A 21778-nucleotide genomic window follows, 5' to 3' on the forward strand; every position below is an offset into this window, starting at 1 on the left:
GCTACAACCTCCCTTAAGGCAATTATAGAGAGTGATCAGGTCTCCCCTGAGCCTCCTCCTCTCCAGGCTAAACAACCCCAGCTCCCTCAGCCTCTCCTCATAGGACTTGTGCTCGAGTCCCTTCACCAGCCTCGTTGCTCTTCTCTAGACCTGCTCCAGCACCTCAATATCCTTCCTGAACTGAGGGGCCCAGAACTGGACACAGTACTCCAGGTGTGGCCTCACCAGTGCTGAGCACAGGGGAAGAATCACTTCCTTGGTCCTGCTGGCCACACTGTTCCTGATACAAGCCAGGATGCCATTGGCCTTCTTGGCCACCTGGGCACACTGCTGGCTCACGTTCAGCTGCTGTCAGTTTGTACCCCCAGGTCTCTTTCTGCCTGGCCGCTGCTCAACCTGTAGTGCTGCACGGGGCTGTTGTGGCCAAAGCACAGGACCCAGCACTTGGCCTTGTTGAACCTCATACTGTCAGATTTGGCTCATCTATCCAGCCTGTCCAGGTCCCCCTGCATAGCCCTCCTACCCTCCAGCAGACTGGCATTCCCCCCCAACTTGGTGTCATCTGCAAATTTGCTAATGGTAGACTTGATCCCCTCATCCAGATCATCAACAAGATGTTAAGTACCTCAGCCTTTTCCTCATCTTTGGTAACTACATTCCCCCTGCCTGCATTCAACAAAAACCAGAACTTTTCCTTCCCCCTCCTTTTGCTAATAATGTATTTATAAAAACAGTTTTTATTATCCTTTACGGAAATGACCAAATTAAGTTTTAACTGAGCTTTCGCCTTTCTGATTTTCTGTCTGCATGACCTAACAACATCCTTAAACACTTCTTGAGTTGCCTGCCCTTCTTTTTTTCCCTGAATTCCTGCAAAAACTCTCTGTCCAGCTAGGCCATCTTCCCAACCCACTCATCTTTCAGCACATAGGGATGGCCTGCTCCTGTGCCTTCAAGACATCTTTCTTGAAGTATGTCCATCCTTCCTGGACCCCTTTGTTTTTAAGGGCTGTTTCCCAAGGTACTCTCCAAATCAGCATCCTGAATAGGCTGAAGTCTGCCCTCCAGAAGTCCAGCAAGTATAGCTTAGATGACAAATTTCTCTGCTGTTACTGTAGTTCAGTCTGGGGTTTGGTCTTCCTGTTGTCAATGTATTACTTTTAAAATACAGTAGTGTTTTAAGTCAACAAACAAAATCTGTCTTTTCTGCAGCTGACTTCTTGAAATTGAATGCCGTCAAAATCAGACCTGGAAAGCTCAAAAAGCAGAGTAATGCATGGTATAATCTCTTCTAGCTTCTTTCTGGTCTGCCTCTAACTAGGATGAGTTGGATTTCATAGCTCTTTATAACTATTTTGCCAGCAGCCTAGTTTGCTGGCTTCATTTCTGCTTTCAGTAATTACAGAGTGGATTAAATGATCCAGAACCAAAACCATCAGGGAAAGAACTTTCCTTTTAGCTCCTTGTTTCAACATTCAAAGAAAGAAAAGGAAGAAAAATGCAGTTTGCAGCCAATGCTGCTACCTGCCTAGTGTCTCAATGACAGAATAAAGTCTCCGTCCCTCAAAGCAGCGATGTAACCTCTGTCCCTTTTTGTCCTCTTTGTCCTTTTTTAATTTTGCAGAAGGCAAAGAAAAAATAGGAGAAGATGTATGTTTTAATTTCTGGTTTAGGACTCTCTCATTCTGCAAGTACTTCTTGGAAATGTGCATTTCAAGTAAGCATGAACAACTCTCAAATATACTAAACACTTAAAAATCCTCAAAACCCAAGCATTCTTATTACATATATTATACCTTTAAATATGATTTTTTTAAAATCCCACAGATTTATTATTCCAGAATTTCTGGTATACCTAGATTAGCTGTAAGAGCTTTAAACAAAATCTTTATTTGCTGTCATTGCATTTACAAACCTCCCACAATCTCAGTATCAGAAAATCTGTTATTTTTAAATAAAAGGAATGGAGGAGCTCTAACCAGGGAGTTGAAACAGCCTCCTTAATGGACCAGAAAAGTGCAAGCTGTCATAACAGTGGAATGCATATGGGTCTCTATCATTTGCCAGATAACATATGTTTTTTCTCTTCCTCTGCTCTTTCAGAGATGATTCTAAAGCCAATAAACATGAATTTTATAATAAACCATAAAAGAAAATACATTTACTAAAAAACTACTGACATGACTGGCAGTAATTCATGACAATTAATGTTCTCTTCAAGATGCAATTACAGGTATGTAACTTGTTAGACTTTCAGTAAGAATGCATGTGCTGTATAAAGTGAATGACATTTACGCCACAGAGTACCCAGCATACCTCAGCAGTGGAAGAAAGTTTAACCTACGAGCCCCAAACATATACAGAATATACTGTGCTGTATAACACAAAATAAACACCTTCATTATGTTCAAAATATGAGTTGAGCTGAGAGCTGTCACTGTCACCAAATCTTTAACTATAAGCTTTGCACAGCCTGATAAGGAAAATACTCTTTTACGCAGCAGTGCATGGAGGATATGAAACAGAATGTGGAGTTTCCACCCCATCTAGGTAAAAGGTAAAACACAAGGCAAACCGGTGCCAACCTGATGCACTGATTCCCTTTAGATGAAGTTTTAGCCTGCTCAGAGAGAGAGAGAATATTGCCACTTCAGCTAGAAGACTAAAAATCCTGACAAACCTAGCAACACAGTACTATAATTCAGAGATATATTGTACTAAAGAGAACTATAACAGAGAGTATTGAGAAGCATTGCAATCACCTAAAAAAGCTTGAAAATGAAATTTGTTGTCAGAATTAAACCTCTGTTAGTCTATGGCAAAGCTTTATTCCTTAATTCATTCATAAGATTAAGTGAATGGCTCAGAAGAGAAACACTTTGTCACACCTCATACTTTTAGGCCACAGAAGTGCAGTCATCAGAGAGGTATACATCATAGATGCTAAACCTACCTAAAATTGCCAAGAGTGCAGAAATAGGATATCCTCACCATCACTCAACAGTCATAGACATTTGTAATCATGTTGGTCCTTGAGAATGGGATAAAACATATGATAAGAAAAACAGGAGAAAGCCCAATTATGCTCTCACTCATTCATCCATCTTATTCCATTTCTGGGGCATGCTGAAGGTCTTCAGGAAAACAGATTCATGTTATGCTGAAAGTTCATCAGAATAATTGAATAATCAATGTCATCCTTAAGGCCAGTGACCACTCAAAATTAACATGAAGTACCTCTACATGAAGAAACCAGGATTTTGATACATCTGCAAATATCAAAACGTTACCAAAATATCTGCAGACATCACATCACACCAAGAGTGCTTCTGCTGCTTCTACTTTTGTTACTGCAAATTGCTTGGTCTACAATTTATCTCCAGTTGTGTTCACCTTTTCCTCCTTGTACCTTTTTTTGTTTTGCTTCTTTTTAATCATCTCATCAGTAATGCATAAATTTTAACAAAGGTGTGTCTATAACAACTGGTAGCAAACCAGAAGTTCAGTATACAAAAATGGGCAAAAATGTGATAAAGTCTGTTAATGACTTCAAAATTCTTCTTACATCTTTCACTGCATACCTTTGCTCTACTTTCTAAAGTCTGATAACCCATTACTTTCCCACTGATTTTCCCTTTTCTTCATTTAAACTTTATCCCTTTTGTCTGCCCAGATTTCTGATCTCCACCTTTGTTATCTACCCCAGAGATGCAATCCAGGGCAAAAACAATGCCACAATTCTTTCTCATATTAGCTGATGCAAACAAATGCCAGTTATTTTTCAGGATGTGGCTTCTCCCTTACTAGTCAGTCTGCACTGCAAGGAAGAACCTTTTGTCTACAAGGAAAAGCCCATACACACGCCTGGAATAAAGCAGTATTTCCAGAAGTTGCTGAAAACTGTGTCCTTTTAGTACACAGTCAATTCTTCTAATTGCTAAATTCCTACAGACTAGGAGAAACCAGTAAAACACAGACTTACATGCAAGTTGATCCATTTCATAAGTCTTGCCCATATTACAGGTTACATTTGTTGAGAGTAGGGAAAATGAAGAGAATTTAAATAACCACAGCAGAAGTAAAAGATTTCCCAGAAGGAAATGAATCTCCCATTAATCAACATGCAGTCAAGAATATAAGGGAATAAATCGTCCAGTTATTTAGCGGCTGGGCAGAGGTACAGCAAAGCACTAAGGCAGAAGGCTCTAGACACTCAATGTATGAAGCGATGGTTTGTCACCAGTTAGTCCTCAAGCTATGGTTACTAATGAACAAGACTTCAGTAATGCCCTCCCTACTGCAAGAGGCCCTCTGCTTGCAGAGGGAAAAGACTAGAAGGTTTAGAAGACTTCCAGGGACTATGATTGTAATCTAAAGGTAAAACTAATGTTTATCACAACCCCCCAGGCTGTGGAGCAGAGGAAGCTATGACATGAGTAGCCTCCTTCAGTATCTTGGTTTGTTTCCAGTTCTCCAGGAGCAGCATTAACAGAGTCCATGGTTACCTCTTTTTCATGCTAGCTCTGAAGTTCAACAGCCCACTTAGAACAGCACTCATACCACAGATCCTGAAAAACAGCTTGGCCAAACCAAAACTTATTTTCTACATTCTTATCACTCACTGCAACTTCTAGAGCAACATAAACAAAGCTGCCTGCTTCATGATAGCCCTTCCTGCTCACAATCTTTGAGTATCAGGAAAATGGGGGAAGAGGTATGAGGATAATTTTAAAAGGTGGGTATGTTTAAAGCTTAAACCTGCTACACAACACGGTATGAAACTTGGACATCACTATGATGATCTTGGATTCACTTGTAAGTAGAAACGGCTTCGTTCCCAGGCAGTCCATGGGATGTTCATCTGCTGTTCCTCCTGATCATGTCCCTCATGTCTCACTCTCATTCATCTTTGGCTTTAATATCCCAGGTTTGATCATTCAGCCACCAGGGTGTAACTATTTATTTCTCCTTTCTAAACAGGATTATGGCAGCATGGTGACACTTGCAAAATTCAGTACACCACGGATGACAGCCACAGGAACATGACCCCTGTGGCCCTAGAAAATCTCCACTGTTAATACATCAAAACATGCCAGGAAAAAAACTAATAAAACCACAATCACGGGTTATTTTCTTTAAAATATTCAGGAATCCTTCAGGAAGCTTTTTCTCTAATTAAATCAAGAGCAAAAAAACGTTATTGATCAGCTCCAGGCGCGGTACCAGGCTGCGGCAGCGCACCCCAAAGGCTTCCGATCCGCTGCCTTTCAGCACCACGGACGCCCGCGCCCACGCCCAGGGGCAGAGACCGGGGCTGCCGCAACGCCCCTCGCTTCTCACCGGGAGGCGGCGAACTTTTAAAAATCACGTTATTAATTTTCTTCCGGGCTTTCCTAGGGTTATCGGTTCAGGATGTCCTTTTTTTTTTTCCCATGGGGTTGGAGAAAAAAGAAAGGGCAGTGATGGGATTTTCTTTTTGGTTTGGGATACAAAATGAAAAGCTCCATGACCTCAACCTTGCCAAACTTTTTACAGATTCATTTTTATTAGGGCTGTGCAAACTGTGTACTTTTTCAGCTCAAAGTGCAATTAGAAAAAGAGAAAAAAATGACAGAGAGGAAAATGCTTTTTGTTCAAATAAACTACTGTCGGACCCAAAATATCACCAACGACCCCTGATTTGAAAAATTAATTAATTAGGGCAGCCGGAAATAAAGGCAGAATGATTTCTCATCAAATGTACTGAGGAAACGCACTGCAGCTCTCCCTAGGTCTCCTCTTTAATCACGTTTTCCCCAAATTCATGTGAGTTCTGCACAAACTCAGAAACATGTCTACATTTACCCAGGATCAACTGCTGTGAATTTTCCTCTGATGGAAAAAACTTTGTTCAGTTCAAAGCTATAAATTCGGACATGTCATTACAAACTAAAAGCAAAAGGGTTCTTCGGCAACCCCTGGCCCTCCAAAGCCTCCATTCAATCTCACTTGCAAAGAATAAAGGGCGTTTTATGGACAAATAGAATACTTTGCTCTATTAACCTTAATCAGTCTCTGTGAAGGCAGAGTGAGTTGATTATCCTCCTCAGCAGAGAGCTCGGGCAATATTACCAAGCCGCTGAAGCCCTCTGATTTCGGGCCCCTCTGTGTTACACTGCCCTTCTCTCTCTCTGTTTCACTTTGAGTCACGCTTACCCTCGGATGGGTCCTACTGGGTTTCCTCAAAGGACCACCTCAAGCCCTCAAAAGTATCACAGGCTGTTTAACTCCCCCTATGGGGTTTAACCACAGGTGATCCTTGGTTCCTTCTGAAGATCTGAGCTTCTGTGCTCACCACCCCTGCTACAGGTTCTACGGGATAAGGAACACATTTCCAAGGACCGTGTTACGGGCCGCGCTCCGAGAGCGCACCTGACGCGGGCCGGCGCGCGGCTCACCTGCACGAGGCGGCGGCCGGGCGCCGCGTGCTCGGGGAGGCGCGCGCGGTACACGGGCCGCTCGAACCGGGGCTCGTTGTCGTTGGCGTCCTCCACGCGCACGCTGAGGCGGCAGGCGGCGGCGCGCGCCGGGACCCCGCCGTCGCGCGCCACCACGCGCAGCTCCAGCGCCGCCTGCCGCTCCCGGTCCAGGCGCGCGCGCGTGCTCACGGCGCCGCTCCGCGCGTCGATGCGCAGCAGCGCCAGCGCGGCAGGGTCGCCCTCCAGCGCGTACCGCACCTCGGCGTTGGGCGAGCCCGGCTCGTCGGCGTCCGAGGCGCTGAGGCGGAGCACGGCCGTGCCGGGGGAGGCGGCCTCGGAGACGGTGGCGCGGTAGTGGGGCTGCGGGAAGGCGGGAGCCTCGTCGTTGAGGTCGGCGACGCGCAGCAGCAGCGGCTCCTCGGCGGAGAGCGGCGGCGTGCCGCCGTCCGTGGCCACCAGCCGCAGTTCGTAGAGGTCGCGGCTCTCGCGGTCCAGCGGCCCAGCCACGCAGAGGAAAAAGACGCCGGCCCCGGCCGCTCGCAGCGCGAAGGCGCCGTCGCCGCCCAGCAGGGCCAGCGCGATGCCGCCGCCGCCCTCCGCCTCGCCGTCTTCGTCGGCGTCCGAGACGGAGACTCGGGCCACGTAGTCGCCTGGTCGCGCCCCTTCGGAGACCCGCGGGCCGCCGCTCTCGGTGAGGTAGAGGAGGCGGATGGCGGGGCGGTTGTCGTTCACGTCCAGCACGGCCACGGAGACGAGGACGCTGGAGACCTCGGGCTGGGCGCCGCCGTCCCGCGCCTCCACGACCAGGCGGTGCAGGGCCCGCGCCTCGCGGTCCAGCGGGCGGCGGAGGCGCAGAACGCCGCTGCGCTCCTCCACCGTGAAGTAGCCGTCGGGGTCACTCTGCCGGCGATTGATGGCGTACCGCACCTCCCCGTTGGCGCCCAGGTCGGGGTCGGTGGCCCGCAGACGGCAGACTGCGGTGCCCGGTGGCGCGTCCTCCCGCAGCCGCGCTCGGTACTCGCCACGGCTGAAGGTGGGCGCGTTGTCGTTCTCGTCCAGTACCCGCACCGACACCCGCAGACGGCCGCGGCGCCGCGGGCTGCCGCCGTCCCACGCCTCCACCACCAGCCGGTGCACCTCCGCCCTTTCGCGGTCCAGCCGCCGCAGGAGCACCAGCTCCAGGGGCTCCGGCCGCCCGTAACGCAGCTGGAAGAGCGGCGGCTCTCCCGCCGCGCCGCCCTCCTCCAGCAGCGCGTATCCCTGCGTGCCGAAGCGGCCGGCGTCGGGGTCGCGGGCAGCTGGGAGGCGGAAGGCGGTGCCGGGCGGGCTGAGCTCGGAGACGTTGAGCTGCAGGCTGTCCCCCGGGAAGCGCGGCGGGTGGTCATTCACGTCGGTGACCGCGATCTCCACCTGCACCACCTCGCCGCGCAGCGTGGCCGCCGCAAAGCTGTAGCGCGCCCGCCGCTCCCGGTCCAGCCGCCGCGCCGTGCGGATGATGCCCGTCTCCGGCTGGACGTGGAAGTCCGCCAGCACCGCCGACTCGCCGCTCCCCTCCGACAGGAGGAAACCCCCCGGGGACTCCGCGCCCGCCGGCAGCCCCGCACGGATGTCCCCCACCAGCGTCTCGGCCGGCAGCCCCTCGTCCACAGCCAGGCTGAGGTTATACACCGGCGCCGTGCTGCCGCCCGCCGCGTACAGCCACAGCAGCACCAGCAGCGCCAGCGCCCTAGTAGGTCCCGTCGGGGGAGCGCTGCCTCGCTCGCCCCGGCACCTGCTGCTCCACAGCCGCCGCGCCATGCTCCGCTAAGCCGGCATCGCGGGCAGGCTGCGCCAGGCTACTCGGCGCCGCCGCCACCGCCGCGCAGGTGCCTTCGCCTCGCCGCCGCGGGAGAAACTCCCGAACGCCGCCGCCGGTGATGGGAAGGACGAGCCTGTGCGAGGGGGCGGGAGAGCAGCTCCCCGTCGCCACCGCCCCGCGCAGCCCCCGCCCTGCCGCCCCCGCGCAGCGCTGGGGGGCCCCCGTCCGCCCACCCAGCGCCCGGTGGGCTTGGCGTCCCCAGCGCACGGACGTGTCGCGCTGGGCCGGGGTGGCGCGGTGCAGCTCCAGTGCCCCCCAGAATCCAGAGAGGTCTTCCCCGAAACCGATTCTCCGGGAAATCACCTGGCTTCCTGCTGATGGGGGAAAGCGTGACTAGCGCACGGGCTGCCTCTAGTTGCAGAGGCATGCCTCGTGAAGGAGGAGAATTTAAATGAAACAGAAATCTACGAGGACAAAGGGATAATTCAGCAAGGATTTTTCTCGCCTTAATATTCTGATCCTCGTTTTCCTTGCTTGTTATCCTAGCACTAGGTCAGTATAGCACTGAGCACGGCAGGGAAGCCTTTACCAGAAGCAAGTTTTAAGTAGAAACTTCTACTAGCTTCAGCAAGACCAGAACGTCTTTCCTTTACCACTCTTCTTACTCCCATATCTAACTCAGAGTGGTCTAAGAATGAACTAGTATTTCTTCAATGATGCTGAGAATACACAGCATCATATAAATGCTACGTACCAACCAACCATCCGTCCTTCCATGAAAGCTAAGTACAATGCTGCTCCCACCAATCCTTTACAAACTTCATTTCACTTTTCTGGCAAGTCTAGCAGATGCTCAGAGAAAAGTAAATTCATTCTAGGACAGACAAGTCAAATCAGGGCAAAGACAATAAAGTAGTAAGAGAAGTTACTGTAACTCAGTCCTCTCCTATAAGGGACACTTCTGAGAGGGCAACTGTTTTACTATTTGCCACTTTTCCAAGTCATGGAAGAGCACTGCCAGAGCATTCCCTGAGAAGAGAGCAAAGTTTCTGTAACACCCCTTGATGTTTTGGGAGGAGAAGGGGAAGAGAATGTTTTTTCCGACAGTGTTAGGACCTAACAATCCCAACAATCCCACATATCCAGGTAAGAGGGAAAACTAGGTTCTAAAGTAAGTCTAGAAGTCTTAGTGCACATCTGTAGCTGCACACACGGGAGAGGGGACACACGAGATCATATCCAGTGTACCTGACTTGCCTCCTTACACACAGAGACAGGGCTGAGCAAAAGCTAGATCTTGTCAGATCTTCTTAGGCACATTCTGAGAAAGTCTCTGTATATTTATATACTGTGATAATTACAAGCATAGAAGCAAGAAGGAAACACTGAGGTCCTTGCCAGCTTCGTTCATATTCATTGAGAAAGCACATGGATCCTCCCCAAGTCACAGATGTTCAATATGAAAATGCCTGAATTCCACTGAATCACAGCAAGTTTGGAAAAAGAGCCATGTCCTATGCAGCCCATGCAGTCACTAAGAAAACATGTGAATCATGTTCAATCAGGCACATTCACTGAAAAGCTAAGTAAAACCTTCTGTTGACAAGGTCAGGCAGTGCCTAAAGAGGGAAGTTCTGTATTCAGATACAGCATGCATGAAGATAGCAGAGGAAAAAATAAGATTGACGTAGTTATCTGTGTTTCTGGCAGTATTCATGTATTCTGTGAAACCAGGGCACTTAAACAGTTTTATGAGAAGTAAAATCATATATAACCACTGCCCAACTACATGTTTCCAGAAATAGTACATCTTCAGGACACTATAGATGTTCTGCCTACTGTGAGCATGAGCCTTACCTTATAAGCGTTCCTCCACCTTTTTCATCCTCCTGCCTTCTATGAGTCTATTCTTTCCATTCCTTTCTTAAACTTTTTCTCTTCCTCCCTTTTGCCATGTTCATGATCTCATTTTTTTCTTCCACAAACCACAAACAGAAGTTTCTAAATTTTGAGGAGATGTATGTCATCTCCTGGATATATTTAGCTGCCCCTGCTGTTCCCCATCTCCTCTGTGACATGCTGACCTACACAGAAAGGGGAAGTAATACACGTAAGACATGGAGGGAAGCTGCCACAATGACATTATCCCAAAGGAAGCAAGGTTTCAAAGTTTTAGTGCAGTAGCTCCCTCCTACATCCTCCACAGGTCAGTCTCATAGTGAAGACACTTGCCAGCTCCTCAGATCTACCAAGTCTTCTAGTGTAAAAAGTGGACAGGAGGATAAGCATAACATTATTTGAAGAAGAAGCATGTTGGTTAGAGCACACTAAATGCCTGTGCGTTCCAGTTGAGAAGGGATCCACCTGTGTGTGAGCCAGTGTGCTCAGTTAGACAGCAGAAAGTTACTTCTCCACCTGTCCTTCATTCCCTTTCCTGGAGGTAGCCACCTCTGACTTCATAGGCAGGTGAACAACATGAAAATTCACTTTCAAACTGCTGAGGTTTCAAGCTGAGCCTCTTCAGGCAACCCTGCATGGGCATCCATCTAATCCACTGTGCAAGGCAGTGAACTGTGGTGCTCCCAGAGCAGCTCTCCATGCCAAATTCAGCTGTCCTTGTGGCAGGGATCCAGCCTCCAGGAAAGGACCGAGGAAGGAAACTGGAAGGTGATAACTATATCAGCTGCTCAAACTTAATCGGACGGTATTTGTAAATCACTATTTACTATTGTTTAATCCTCCTTGGATTAACTGAAAATTCTTTTTCCTTCAAGGAGAATTAAACTCTAGCAAACAAAAGCTGTGTATGATACTAGAGTATGAAAGATCACTGAAACAGAGAGTGTTGTTACAACCATGAAGGTCTATCATGAACAGAGTTAATTCTACCCACTAACACTGCCTTGCCCACGCAACAGCTGTGGCAGCTTAAGATGTGACCCTCCCATGGTGAAGACATGGCTGAGGTGGTAAAGCAGCATGACTACTTCCTTTTCTACAACTCTCTGGCTCACTGCAAACCATCCTCAGCAGCAGCAGCAGTTTAAGCCAAACCACCTGACTTGGGACTGACGCAGGGTGGGAGCACTACAGGATCCATTCCAGGGCTCATTAGATGGGCGGTAGCAGCCAGCTGAGGGCAGAGCGTGGCTGAACTGCTCCAGACAGAGCTGAAGCAAATAAAATAAAACCTGAAAATCTTTCCATGAAGTTATTTCCTGTGCTGAAGGAAAGACAGTATGGTCTCAGCTGCTCGTTGCTGCCTTTTAGCCAGTGGGTACCATGCTTCCATTTCTGCCTACCAGGTGGTGTTCCCTGATTCTCTGTGGGTTTAGTTTAAGGACAAAGATTAGCTTAAGCAATGCTGAAATAATGATTTCTGTTAACCCTAGTGATTTTTTTTCCTATGCTGGGTTACAGAGCACTCATATAAATCAGCTTTCTGGCAAAATTTTGGTGTGAGGAAGCACTAATATCTTCAACTATTGCAGCTGGATCTAAGAAAGGATATCTGTCTCCAGCCTTGCTGGCTGGGGTCACTATCGATATTCAGCCTGGAATATGTGATATATGGAGAAAGAGTTAACTTTGCAGAGCATCAGGTGTTTCATTATTTATAGTTCCCCAGGCTCACATATATTGATTTCAGTAACACCTCTTTGAAGGAGTGTCAGCTGAACAAAAGATTTGCTGGTGACCAAATGGAGGCTAGTTACAGTTACTATAATAAAAAGCTATGTGTGGGACTTGTCTCCTTATAAATGTAGTGAAATGTAATTAAGAGTGATTTTTAATTCTTTTTTTCTTTTCTGCTAGCCATCCCTTCACTCTTAATCACAAACTAATTTGCAGAACTAATTTTGCTGCGGAATAGATGAAGAATCTCTGATGAAGAATCACGTAGTTGCCAGAATCTGACAATATTGGAAATAATGTACTGGAGTCTGTCAACAAAGGTAGGAAAGACTTTCATACTGTTTATGGTACAGATAGTAGTAGTGGGTTTTTCAGTTTCATTCCAGATATACCATGATGCCTTCGCTCCGTCTGTAGAGGATGTTGCTGCCGCCTTCTGTTGGCAATTATTTCAGAATTTGTCACTCAGGTATGACTAAATAGGATTACCCAGATCAATATTTTCACATTAACTTTTAGTTCACTTAACTCATGCTATCATCCAGGCCTAATCATCTGTCCCGATGTTGTGTTTTCATTTTATGGATCTTCATTAATCTCTGTGCTCTAAATCCTGTTCTGTTTCTACTACACACCTTCCCAGCTGCAAACCCAAGTGTCACATCACTTGTCAAGATGATTGCTTGAATATATTTGGATGTGCCTGGAAAAATAGAACTCTGTGTTCTACACATATTAAATTTATCCCACTATCCCCTGCAGGATAAAGATATTTCTTGTTACGAACAATACGTAACTGATTTTTTATTATGAACAAAGTTTATAGAAAATATTAAATAAAATATTAAAATAAATATGAATATAATTGAGATTCTGCTACACAGATGTTCATTCAGATTTTGACATCCTAACCAATTTTTTATCTATATGTTTAGTTTATAAACTTAGCCACAGATTTCATTAATCTGGCAATGAGTTTTATCCAAAAGGCCCTATTTTTAATTGTTGTTCACTGCCTAGTTTGTTTTGCAGTCTATATAACAATTAACATGTTATAAAGCTATCTTTAAGATGGAAGGCTTCTTTCTTTTGCTGTCTGTTATTCCAACAATCTGATGCAGATTTGAAGCAATCCCTTTAAGATGGGTTCAAAGGTTCATCCTTATGGGCCAGGAATAAATATACAAGAGCTTCCCACTCCATGGGTTGCATTCCACATAAAGCTGTCTTTTGCCATCTGCTTGCCACTGCTGAATCCAGGCCTTAGTGGTCTCTCTAAAACTTGGAGGTGAACTCCAGAAAGCTTGATAAAATATAATCCGAGGCTGAATTTAATACTCCTTGGATATAATATCTCCCTTGACTACTGTGTTGAATTTTGATACAAAATGTATGAGATTATCTAGATTATCAACTTTTGTCATGCAATAATAGATCACAACCTGCAATCAGATCCAGTAGTCAAATTCTATGTGCATAGAAGGGCAAAAGGAAAAAAGATGCAATGAAACAAAATGAGACCAAATCCTGTTATCTGATGTGTTTGTCTGAACTGCAGATGACACCAGAAGTATGCAATGTCCAAACATATTTGCAGGAGGTCTAAATCCACAGATAATCTTCATCTGGATGCAGCCTCTTAACTCAAAGACATAAGTGCAGCATTAGAGAAGTTATTCCATACCTACAGGACATGATATCCTAGCATTTACTACGCTCCCCAAATCTCTCTCTCTAAACTTTGAAGCTTTAAAAAGCAAGAGCTGGCTGAGAGCAAGCAAAATAAAACCATTAGAATCACATCTGAAGACATAAGAAGCCATGAATTAGAGGATTGCTCTGAATTAGCTTTTCCCAGATTTCCCTGCAGTGACATCAGTTAGCTGATGTTAATATTGGCCAGCACTGTGCACAGCACCACTGGTGTCAGCAAGCCAAAATACCACAGTTGGAAGTTAAAAGTCTGTTAATAGAGTTCAAACTGCAAACAATATGCAAATATCAAGAACGATTGCAATGGCACACCAGAGGATAGGATGCATTTTCTGTCATTTGCAGTCTTTAAATCAAGGTTAGACAGCTAACAGACATGTTTTATTTCAGCCACAAATGGCAGGGCTTTAGGCAGGAATTACCGAATAAAATTAAGTCAGGCTAAACAATTAGACTGTTCTTTTCTGGCTTTCGCATCTATAAAAATCCAGTTTCCTGGGGCAGCAGCCCTCATCGCAGAAGAGCAGCCCACACAGCGTGCTCAAGACCTGGAAACCTGCTGCTATCACTTCATCAGCTGAAGTCCCTGTTGAGGACTCAAGCTTGTGGCACTGAGATGAGGGAGAGTCGACACATAAAGCTGTGTCTTAATATGCTAAGCCACTATACCAGCTAATTCCCATGCTGCTTTGAGCTAAGTAATTATTTTAAATAGCTGTAAATCAGAAAAGGGCTTTGCTTTTAAAAGAAAAATATACTGTAATCCATGTGTGAATTAATGCCCTTGGCTATTTTCTCTCTCTCACGTGCACAAACACTAAAAGCAACGAATTCATCAGCAATTTTTGAGCCTTTGTACTCCTTTTCCAGATGATAATTTCATAACGAGTTTGATGCCTGAATTTTGGCTGCTGTGCTAAAACTGACACTACCACAATTACGTTCCTAAGATTCACATGCTTTATTAAACAATCTATTAAGACAAAGCTATAAATACACAAGAACAAAACAATACTCATTGTCCCAGTATAAGTGCCTCGACCTGCTGATTTTCAGAGCATACAGTATTATGCAGTACTATGTATTTATCTGGGAAGGTGACAGCTGGAGGTGTGGCTGGGTGGGGTGAAAGCCCCACCATAGGGGAGCAGATGTTTGCATTACCTCCTGTAGCAGGTTTGTTTTTGTTGGCAGCTGTCAATAAACTGTTGCTGGCTAATTCTGCTCATTTCATTTTGGTTGGGGTAGTGGACACCTAGCAGCTTTTCCATAGGCATCCATATTTACTATGTGTGAAAATACATTTGTACAAATCCTAATTAATGGATCCGATTTGCTTGAGAGTAAGCCAAACTGAGTGCTGGAGACAGAAGTTGATTGCCTGTTTTAATTTAGGACATACAAGCTGCATCTAAAAGTAGTTCTGACAGCTTCCTCCAGCCTCTCCACGTCGGTATGGGGAAATCCTGTTTTACAGGGACTTATCCAAGATCCTCATCTCTTTTTTTATAGAGTTTATCACTACAGAATCTTTATGGGGCTGAGAAGGTTCCTTATCACATTCCACAGAGAACCACAGGCAGATACTAAATTATGTTTCTGTAGGGCACGTTTGCATCCTGCAATGGACAGAGAGCCCGGAGGTAAAACTGACCCTGCTCTTCAGCTGAAGATGTCATAGCACCACCCTCAGGGTCCCCACCCTGAAATAACAGCCCCAAGGGGTAGATTATATGCCAGAAAAGCCCCGGCTATCTCACCATCACAATTTTTAAAGCCAAAAAGGTGTCTTTGCACAGTGAATGCATTGGGGTGGGGAGCTCCCTGCTGAGCATTCACTCCATGTGAGCACAGTCACAGAGGGAGTCAGCAATGCAGCCTACACCTCCTGCTTCCCAAGGCAGTGGCTTTGGGCTTGTTTTTCCCTGCTTGCTTTCCCTGGTGTATTCAAGAATAAATCAACACAAGCTTTTACCAATTTTAGCTATATATCTTAGGCTCTGGTGGCGGGAACATCAACTATGACATGCTTGAGATCAAAGCAGTGGTTTTAAAGTTTCAAACATGGAGATCACACCCTTACCCAGAGCAGATTGTTCCCCAATACAGAACAGTCAACAAAAATCTCTTAAATGTTTTTTCATCACTCCTAGCATATTCATGAATATTCATATCTTTGACCATGTTACTTTAAACATAACTCTATGTATGGGTTGCAATGCTTCCATGTATCATACTTCTGTAAATATAGCAATCGATGTTTGTATTTCAGAGTGAACTGAGGCAAAAAGGATAGGAAGGAGAAGCTTCTCAAGCCTTTAAGTAAGGCATATGATAAACTTCAGTAATGTATTTAGAGGAAAAAAAGGACTGCTTGGCATCTGTAAAATGAAAGCAGTACTTCTAAACCCAATCATGCCCTAGAATGTGGCTACAGGAACAAGAAGATGTCATAGGAAGACTAAATTCCTACATCTAATTTTAGGCAAGAATTGTCTGTAGGCCTAGCTTCTATTTCAATTGCACTTGCCATGTGTTCATGCCCGACTTGACCACATTGCTCCTGAATTCCTGCATCAAAGGGTTTACGGCTGCTTCTTTCAAAATAACACAAAATGCTTACTTTAGCTGAACTGTTCTAACAATGCCATTGGGAAAATGAAACCAGATTCCTAAACCTGCTTCTCAGAGTAGGTATCTTGGGGACAGCACAGCTGGGGATGGCCCCTCCCAGGGCCAGGATGCCCCCAGCCTCAGTCATACTCTAAAACTAGATGCCAGCACTTTGGGGATTATTAGACTGCATCTATTTTAAAACATTTTTTCTAACAAGAGTTACTAACCTTTTCCAGGACACTAAGGAAAAGAATTAACGCCGTGCTCTTCAGACTTTGCCAATAAGAAAGATAAGACAATCTTAAAAGTGTTTACATATAGAAAAAGATGTGCAACAGATTCCACTCTGCTGGAAGTAGACCTCAGGCACAGGGAGGTGTAACTGCCTGGAATGGGAGAAACACATACGTACCAGAAATCCCAGTGTTGCATCTAGCAGAAACAAACCAGCACTGAGAGGGGCATAAAGTATCCTAGTGAATTCAAATACCATTGTTCCTGTGCAGCACAGTACTTACTTGACTGAAAATTCAGTGACCAGAGAAACTGGGCGCTCTGCTGATGTTGGGCTGTGCCCCAGGCATCATTTTCCCTTCACACAAACCAGACGAAAGACCATTTCTGCAGCCAGCCTCTGGGCTGGTCCCTAGGAGAGGACCTCCCTTAGGGAGGCCCCAGCCACCCTAGGGCCCCCAATCTGCACAGGAAGAGCTGCTGCTGGGGTGATACAGATGGGATCCCCACTGTCACACAGGGGTGGGGACCCCAGGCTCCACACCATCCCTGCTTCACATGGGGCCTTGCTCTGCCTTTCAGCTTCCCAGTCCTGACCACCATATCCTTGCCTCTGCCCACCACACCCCCACATCTGCCTACCACCTCCCAAATGAAAACAGGCAAGACTCCCAGATCACCACACAAACCCACAGGGAAAAAACCACACAGGGAAAAAAAGACATTGCACCCTCAGTAAAATCTAGATGCTTTCTCTCTGGCTCCATCTTCAGTTTATTGCTGAATGGTGGGGAGGGAAGGGGAGGAGACCATCGGACAGCAGAACTCGCTGAGGGCTGTAGGTATTTTCCTAGGTCTGGGAGCAGTTCACAACTTGCTCGCTTATTCTTAAGAAAACAACACTCATGAAAGTGCTCCTGCAAGGCTGAATATAGGGTCTCTCTCAGGCTCAAATCTCAGTTTACAGGCAAAGAAAAAAACATATTGCCAGCATGAGCTCATGACATGGTGATCTCTCTCTGAACACTCATTTTGGCTTATGCACTTGGAACAGTTTTGCTATTTTCTCTGTAGCTCAGTTGTGCGATATTTCACCTCGCTCTTCATCAAGAACCAGGAGGGGTCCGTATTGAGATGGAATGAAAAAATAACAGGGGTTTTAATTTAATGTGCAATTCTTTTATGAGAGGGCCTTTTGAAATGACAGACGACATTTTTATTTTCCTACACAAAGACATTCTCTAAAAGGGGAAGAGTTCAGGTCTGCATTTTCTCTTTTTCTCTCTGTCATGAAAGAGCTGCTTTCAGTTGTTGACACAGACTGTCAGGATTTCATTGCACTAAACAGATTGCTGGCACCTGGTGGGAAGGTAAAATGAATTCATCTACACTGAAATACTAGTTTGTACTTCAAAAAGTGGCATTCATTTGCAAGTCCTAAAGCTGTCTACAGATGTGAATGAATGAAGCTTTATAGTGATCCTGCTGGAGGGGTAAGCAGAGTATGCACATTTCAGTCCCAAGCACAGAAGGCACCTGACGTGTCCAAGGTCAGACTGAATGCACCTGAACCAAGATCTACTGAAATCCATAAAAGATTTCCTGCAACTTCAAGGCATGCTGAGCCGAGACCTAAACCAGTGACAGAAACAGAAAATAATTCATGACCCTCAAATCTCTCTTGTAATTGCTATTTTAGGCTACTTTTCTTCCTCCTGTTTTAGAGCAGACTTAAACCAGAACATCAGCCAAAACATGAAAAATTATTATAAGACAATATGATACGAGAGAATTTGTGTTACAGCTTTCCAGAAAAAAATCATATTGCAAGGACAAATAATAGCACTTTGTGGCCAAGATAATCTTTAAAGGAAATCAGAATGAGTTGAAATGTCCCCATGGGCTTCTTTGCTTGAACACTAAAGAAGTTGTCTGAAATGTTTTATTTACTGCAACAACTTCAAGCCATTATTGCCTAGATTAATGGGACAGAGCTATAGCAGAAATACCAACTAGAATTCAGGACTCAGTAGCATACCAGGGAAATGAAAAATCCGGACCACTCAAAATTGCACACTGTTAGGCTGCTAAACAGATGCAAGTCTTTAGCAATGAGCACTTAAATCTTCTTATTAATTTAAAATACACTTTTTAAATTGCGGTAACAGCCATGTAGTCATAACTGTAGGATCCACTTGGAAATACAGATGGCTCTAAACTATATGGAAGCAAATTACCTCGGCTGGGATTTAGTCATACCACAGGTATGGAAGACACTCAAGCTGCTTTGAAAAAAAACAACCTTATTTGCTTGCACACAATACCACCCAAACAGCTCTATTGCTTTCACACCTGAGCTGGGCAAAGTAGATTTGTCAGCAAAGGCTTGGGGCTTCTTTACTCTGCAGTCAACAGCATCACAAATATTTTTTAACCTACCGTTTGTACTATCTTCTCATACTCTTATAAACACATGGGGTTTATATTAGCTATGGTTTTGTTTACTCTAGGTGGCCACTTCTTAGTCCACTTCACTGCATATTTAAACTGACTGCAGTTACAGTAATGGAGGATTCCCCCAATTGCCTGCTAACCACAATCTTGCAACAGAAAACACCATGGCACTAACTTTGTCCTCTTCCTCTCCTTCCCTAAGCTCCAAACCACTTATTCACCCCCTTGAGATGTTCTGACCAAGGCAAGAAAGCAAGTTTCCAAGTCAAAGTTCTTGAACAGAAAATGGCTCTCCAGCTACCCCTTTTCTCTCTCACATTAGCAGCCTTCCAGGCTGAGATCCAGCACTAACTGGTGGCTGAGCCAGGAAAGGACAAGCTCGCTCAGATTGCTGGAACTTCCTGGGCCAAAACTAACACGTTCAAATCAAGGCAATAGGTGGTCAAAACGGCCTGTGGAGCACAGGCATTGTGCACTCACAGGGGATAAAGCCCGCTCATAATCTCCATGGGTATTGGTTTCTGATCAGATGGAAGATGCATATTCATAAGGAGTATGTTGAATGAACCTACTGTTGGGAGGCAAAAGCCTGGCTGAAATGACAAGGTCTGTCTTCAGAAGGGTTCACCATAATCTCCCCTGGCCATTTAACAGAAAACAAACAAAAAAACCCCGCAAAAAGTTGTCCTGGCTACTAATACTGCCTTGAGCATTTAGAAATCCAGCCAGAATGAGATTGGAAACCCAACTAGGCCTTTGGATCATAGACTTGGAACAACCTAAGACAGACATGCTCAAAGGGCAACGTACTCTGCTCTCTCCACTGATTAAAACCCCCATCCAGACAACATCACCTCAACCCCCTTCAGATCTGGTTTCAAACATTTTCTTCCCATCTGTGCTCCTTTCTCAGCTAACTCTGTGCAATGCTGCTGTTGATGGATTATACAAAAGAGAGATACAAGATAAAGTTTGTATTGTTACTGTAGTAAAGACTCTCCCATCCATATTTCTTTCCAAGGACCCCAATATAAATGAAGACTGCTCCCCACAAGAACAATCCTCATATATTCTCTACAGGACTATTTTAGTTCATTCACGAATTATCATAATGTATAAAAACATATGTAAAAAGTATCGGGTGAAACCCTGGCCTGACTGAAGGCAATGGCAAATCTCCCATTTACTCTAACGGGACAGGATTTCATCCACTAAGTTCCAAAATGAACCTTTTCTGCCTATATTTCCTTGGACATGAGTAGCGCATATTAGGCAGATGCTCTGTGTTTGCTCAACAGCTAAAGAAAGTTCTTCTTTTCCCCCCAAATGATGTCTTGTATCCCCAATAGACATCAAATAATTTCTTCAGAAAATAATATCAAATTTTCAGGGCTTGTACTGTCTAATCTGGGTTTGGCATAACCAAATAAACTCCCTGGCTGCTAGTCATGCCATTAATAGTAACAGCACAGTTAGAGACCTTTCCTTTGCTTTTCCACTTGTACATGTCTCCATGTCTAATTTCAAATGCAGTTAATCGTGAAACAAGGAATAAACTGTAAAGTGGAAAGGTTGAGGATGAGGAAATATATTTAAACTCCTCTCAGTGAGTACAAGGGCAATGATCTGAGCATCAGGGACATTAAATTGGGGCAGAAAAAAGTGTTCAGAGAGGATGCCTAGCCATCACGGCAGCAGTGCATGACTTGCCTCTCAGAGATTTCTGCTACTCCTTTACACAGGTTGCTGCCCTGCAGCCACAGGACATGACCCCCGCCAGAATTTCATCTGCTCCAGTTTATGCTCCCATGAGTTAACCTCAACTGCCTCACTCTGCACTAATAAACTGGGCAGTGAATTGCAACAGGCTGGGATGTAGGCAGGCTCCTGCCAAGAGCTGCCTCTGGCCAGGGCATGGAGGCCAGGCAGGTACAGGGGCCATGATCCAGGGACTGCAGCCCATTCTCCCATGCAGTCAAGTCACATTGCTGCAGACAGCAGACAGCATCATGGGATATCCAAGGACATCAAGCCATTGCAGATAATAGGTGAGCAACTCCCTAGGAGGTGAAGATCATTGGGAAAATAAGTATCTTCAGGGTAAGGTGACAAAGAGTTTTAAAATTCTCTCTTGGGAGACACAGCTTTCCTGCTAAATTACTCCTTTGTGAACTCATGCCTGGCTTTCCCTCTGCCCATCAATTAATGTATTAAAAAGCCTCACCAGAGCACTGGGAGATGCAATTCCCTCTTCAAAACCTATATCTAAAGCAGCCGTTCAATGTTGGGAGTTTTTGTATGCCCAAGTTTGGAAGCCACTTCACATTATTTGACTTCTCTGTTAGAAAGACAAAACTGTCAAGCTAATATCTCAGCCTGGGGATTTTTTCCTCTTTGAAAAAACATAGAGAAAAGGCAAGGGCACAAAAATGAGAAAATGCTTCAAACTAGAGTTTTAAATAGGCGTTTAGACAGAACAAATATGGATCCCTTGGTTCATTGTTTTCTGAGGAAAGAAAAAAGCAGTACATGAATGCGGTTAGAACATTTCAAAATGAATTAAAACACCCCATCCCAGCACACCCAGCTTACCCTCTCTGACTGCCTCACCTCAATTATTACTAACTGGTAGAAATCAACTCTGCTGTTATGACTAAGAGATTCAAGGCACAAACATGACTGCAGAATTTGCTGCAAAGGCTTATAACCAGAAGAACTGGCAGAGAAAAGACATTTCAGAAAACACAGCCATGAGGACAACATAACTTTTTAATTTCCCCACCGGTATATGGTGGGTGGATTTATTTACCTTTGGTCTATGAGGCAAGACTTATCTGTTGGCTTAAATCTTTACTAAGGGGAAAAGAGG

General features: G+C 45.2%; 1 protein-coding gene across 1 annotated transcript in view; it reads right to left on the reverse strand.

Moving 5' to 3' along the window:
- The window catches only part of DCHS2 (dachsous cadherin-related 2), a 112338-nt gene extending 103518 nt beyond the window's left edge, over window positions 1-8820 (reverse strand). The window contains exon 1 of the mRNA XM_064652292.1: window positions 6438-8820. Coding sequence (XP_064508362.1) covers window positions 6438-8255 — 1818 coding nt within the window. The 5' untranslated portion in view covers window positions 8256-8820. The remainder of the gene's footprint in view (window positions 1-6437) is intronic.
- Window positions 8821-21778: the final 12958 nt, after the last annotated feature.

The sequence above is a fragment of the Pseudopipra pipra genome, chromosome 4 (genome assembly GCF_036250125.1).
Source record: "Pseudopipra pipra isolate bDixPip1 chromosome 4, bDixPip1.hap1, whole genome shotgun sequence".
NCBI lineage: Eukaryota > Metazoa > Chordata > Aves > Passeriformes > Pipridae > Pseudopipra > Pseudopipra pipra.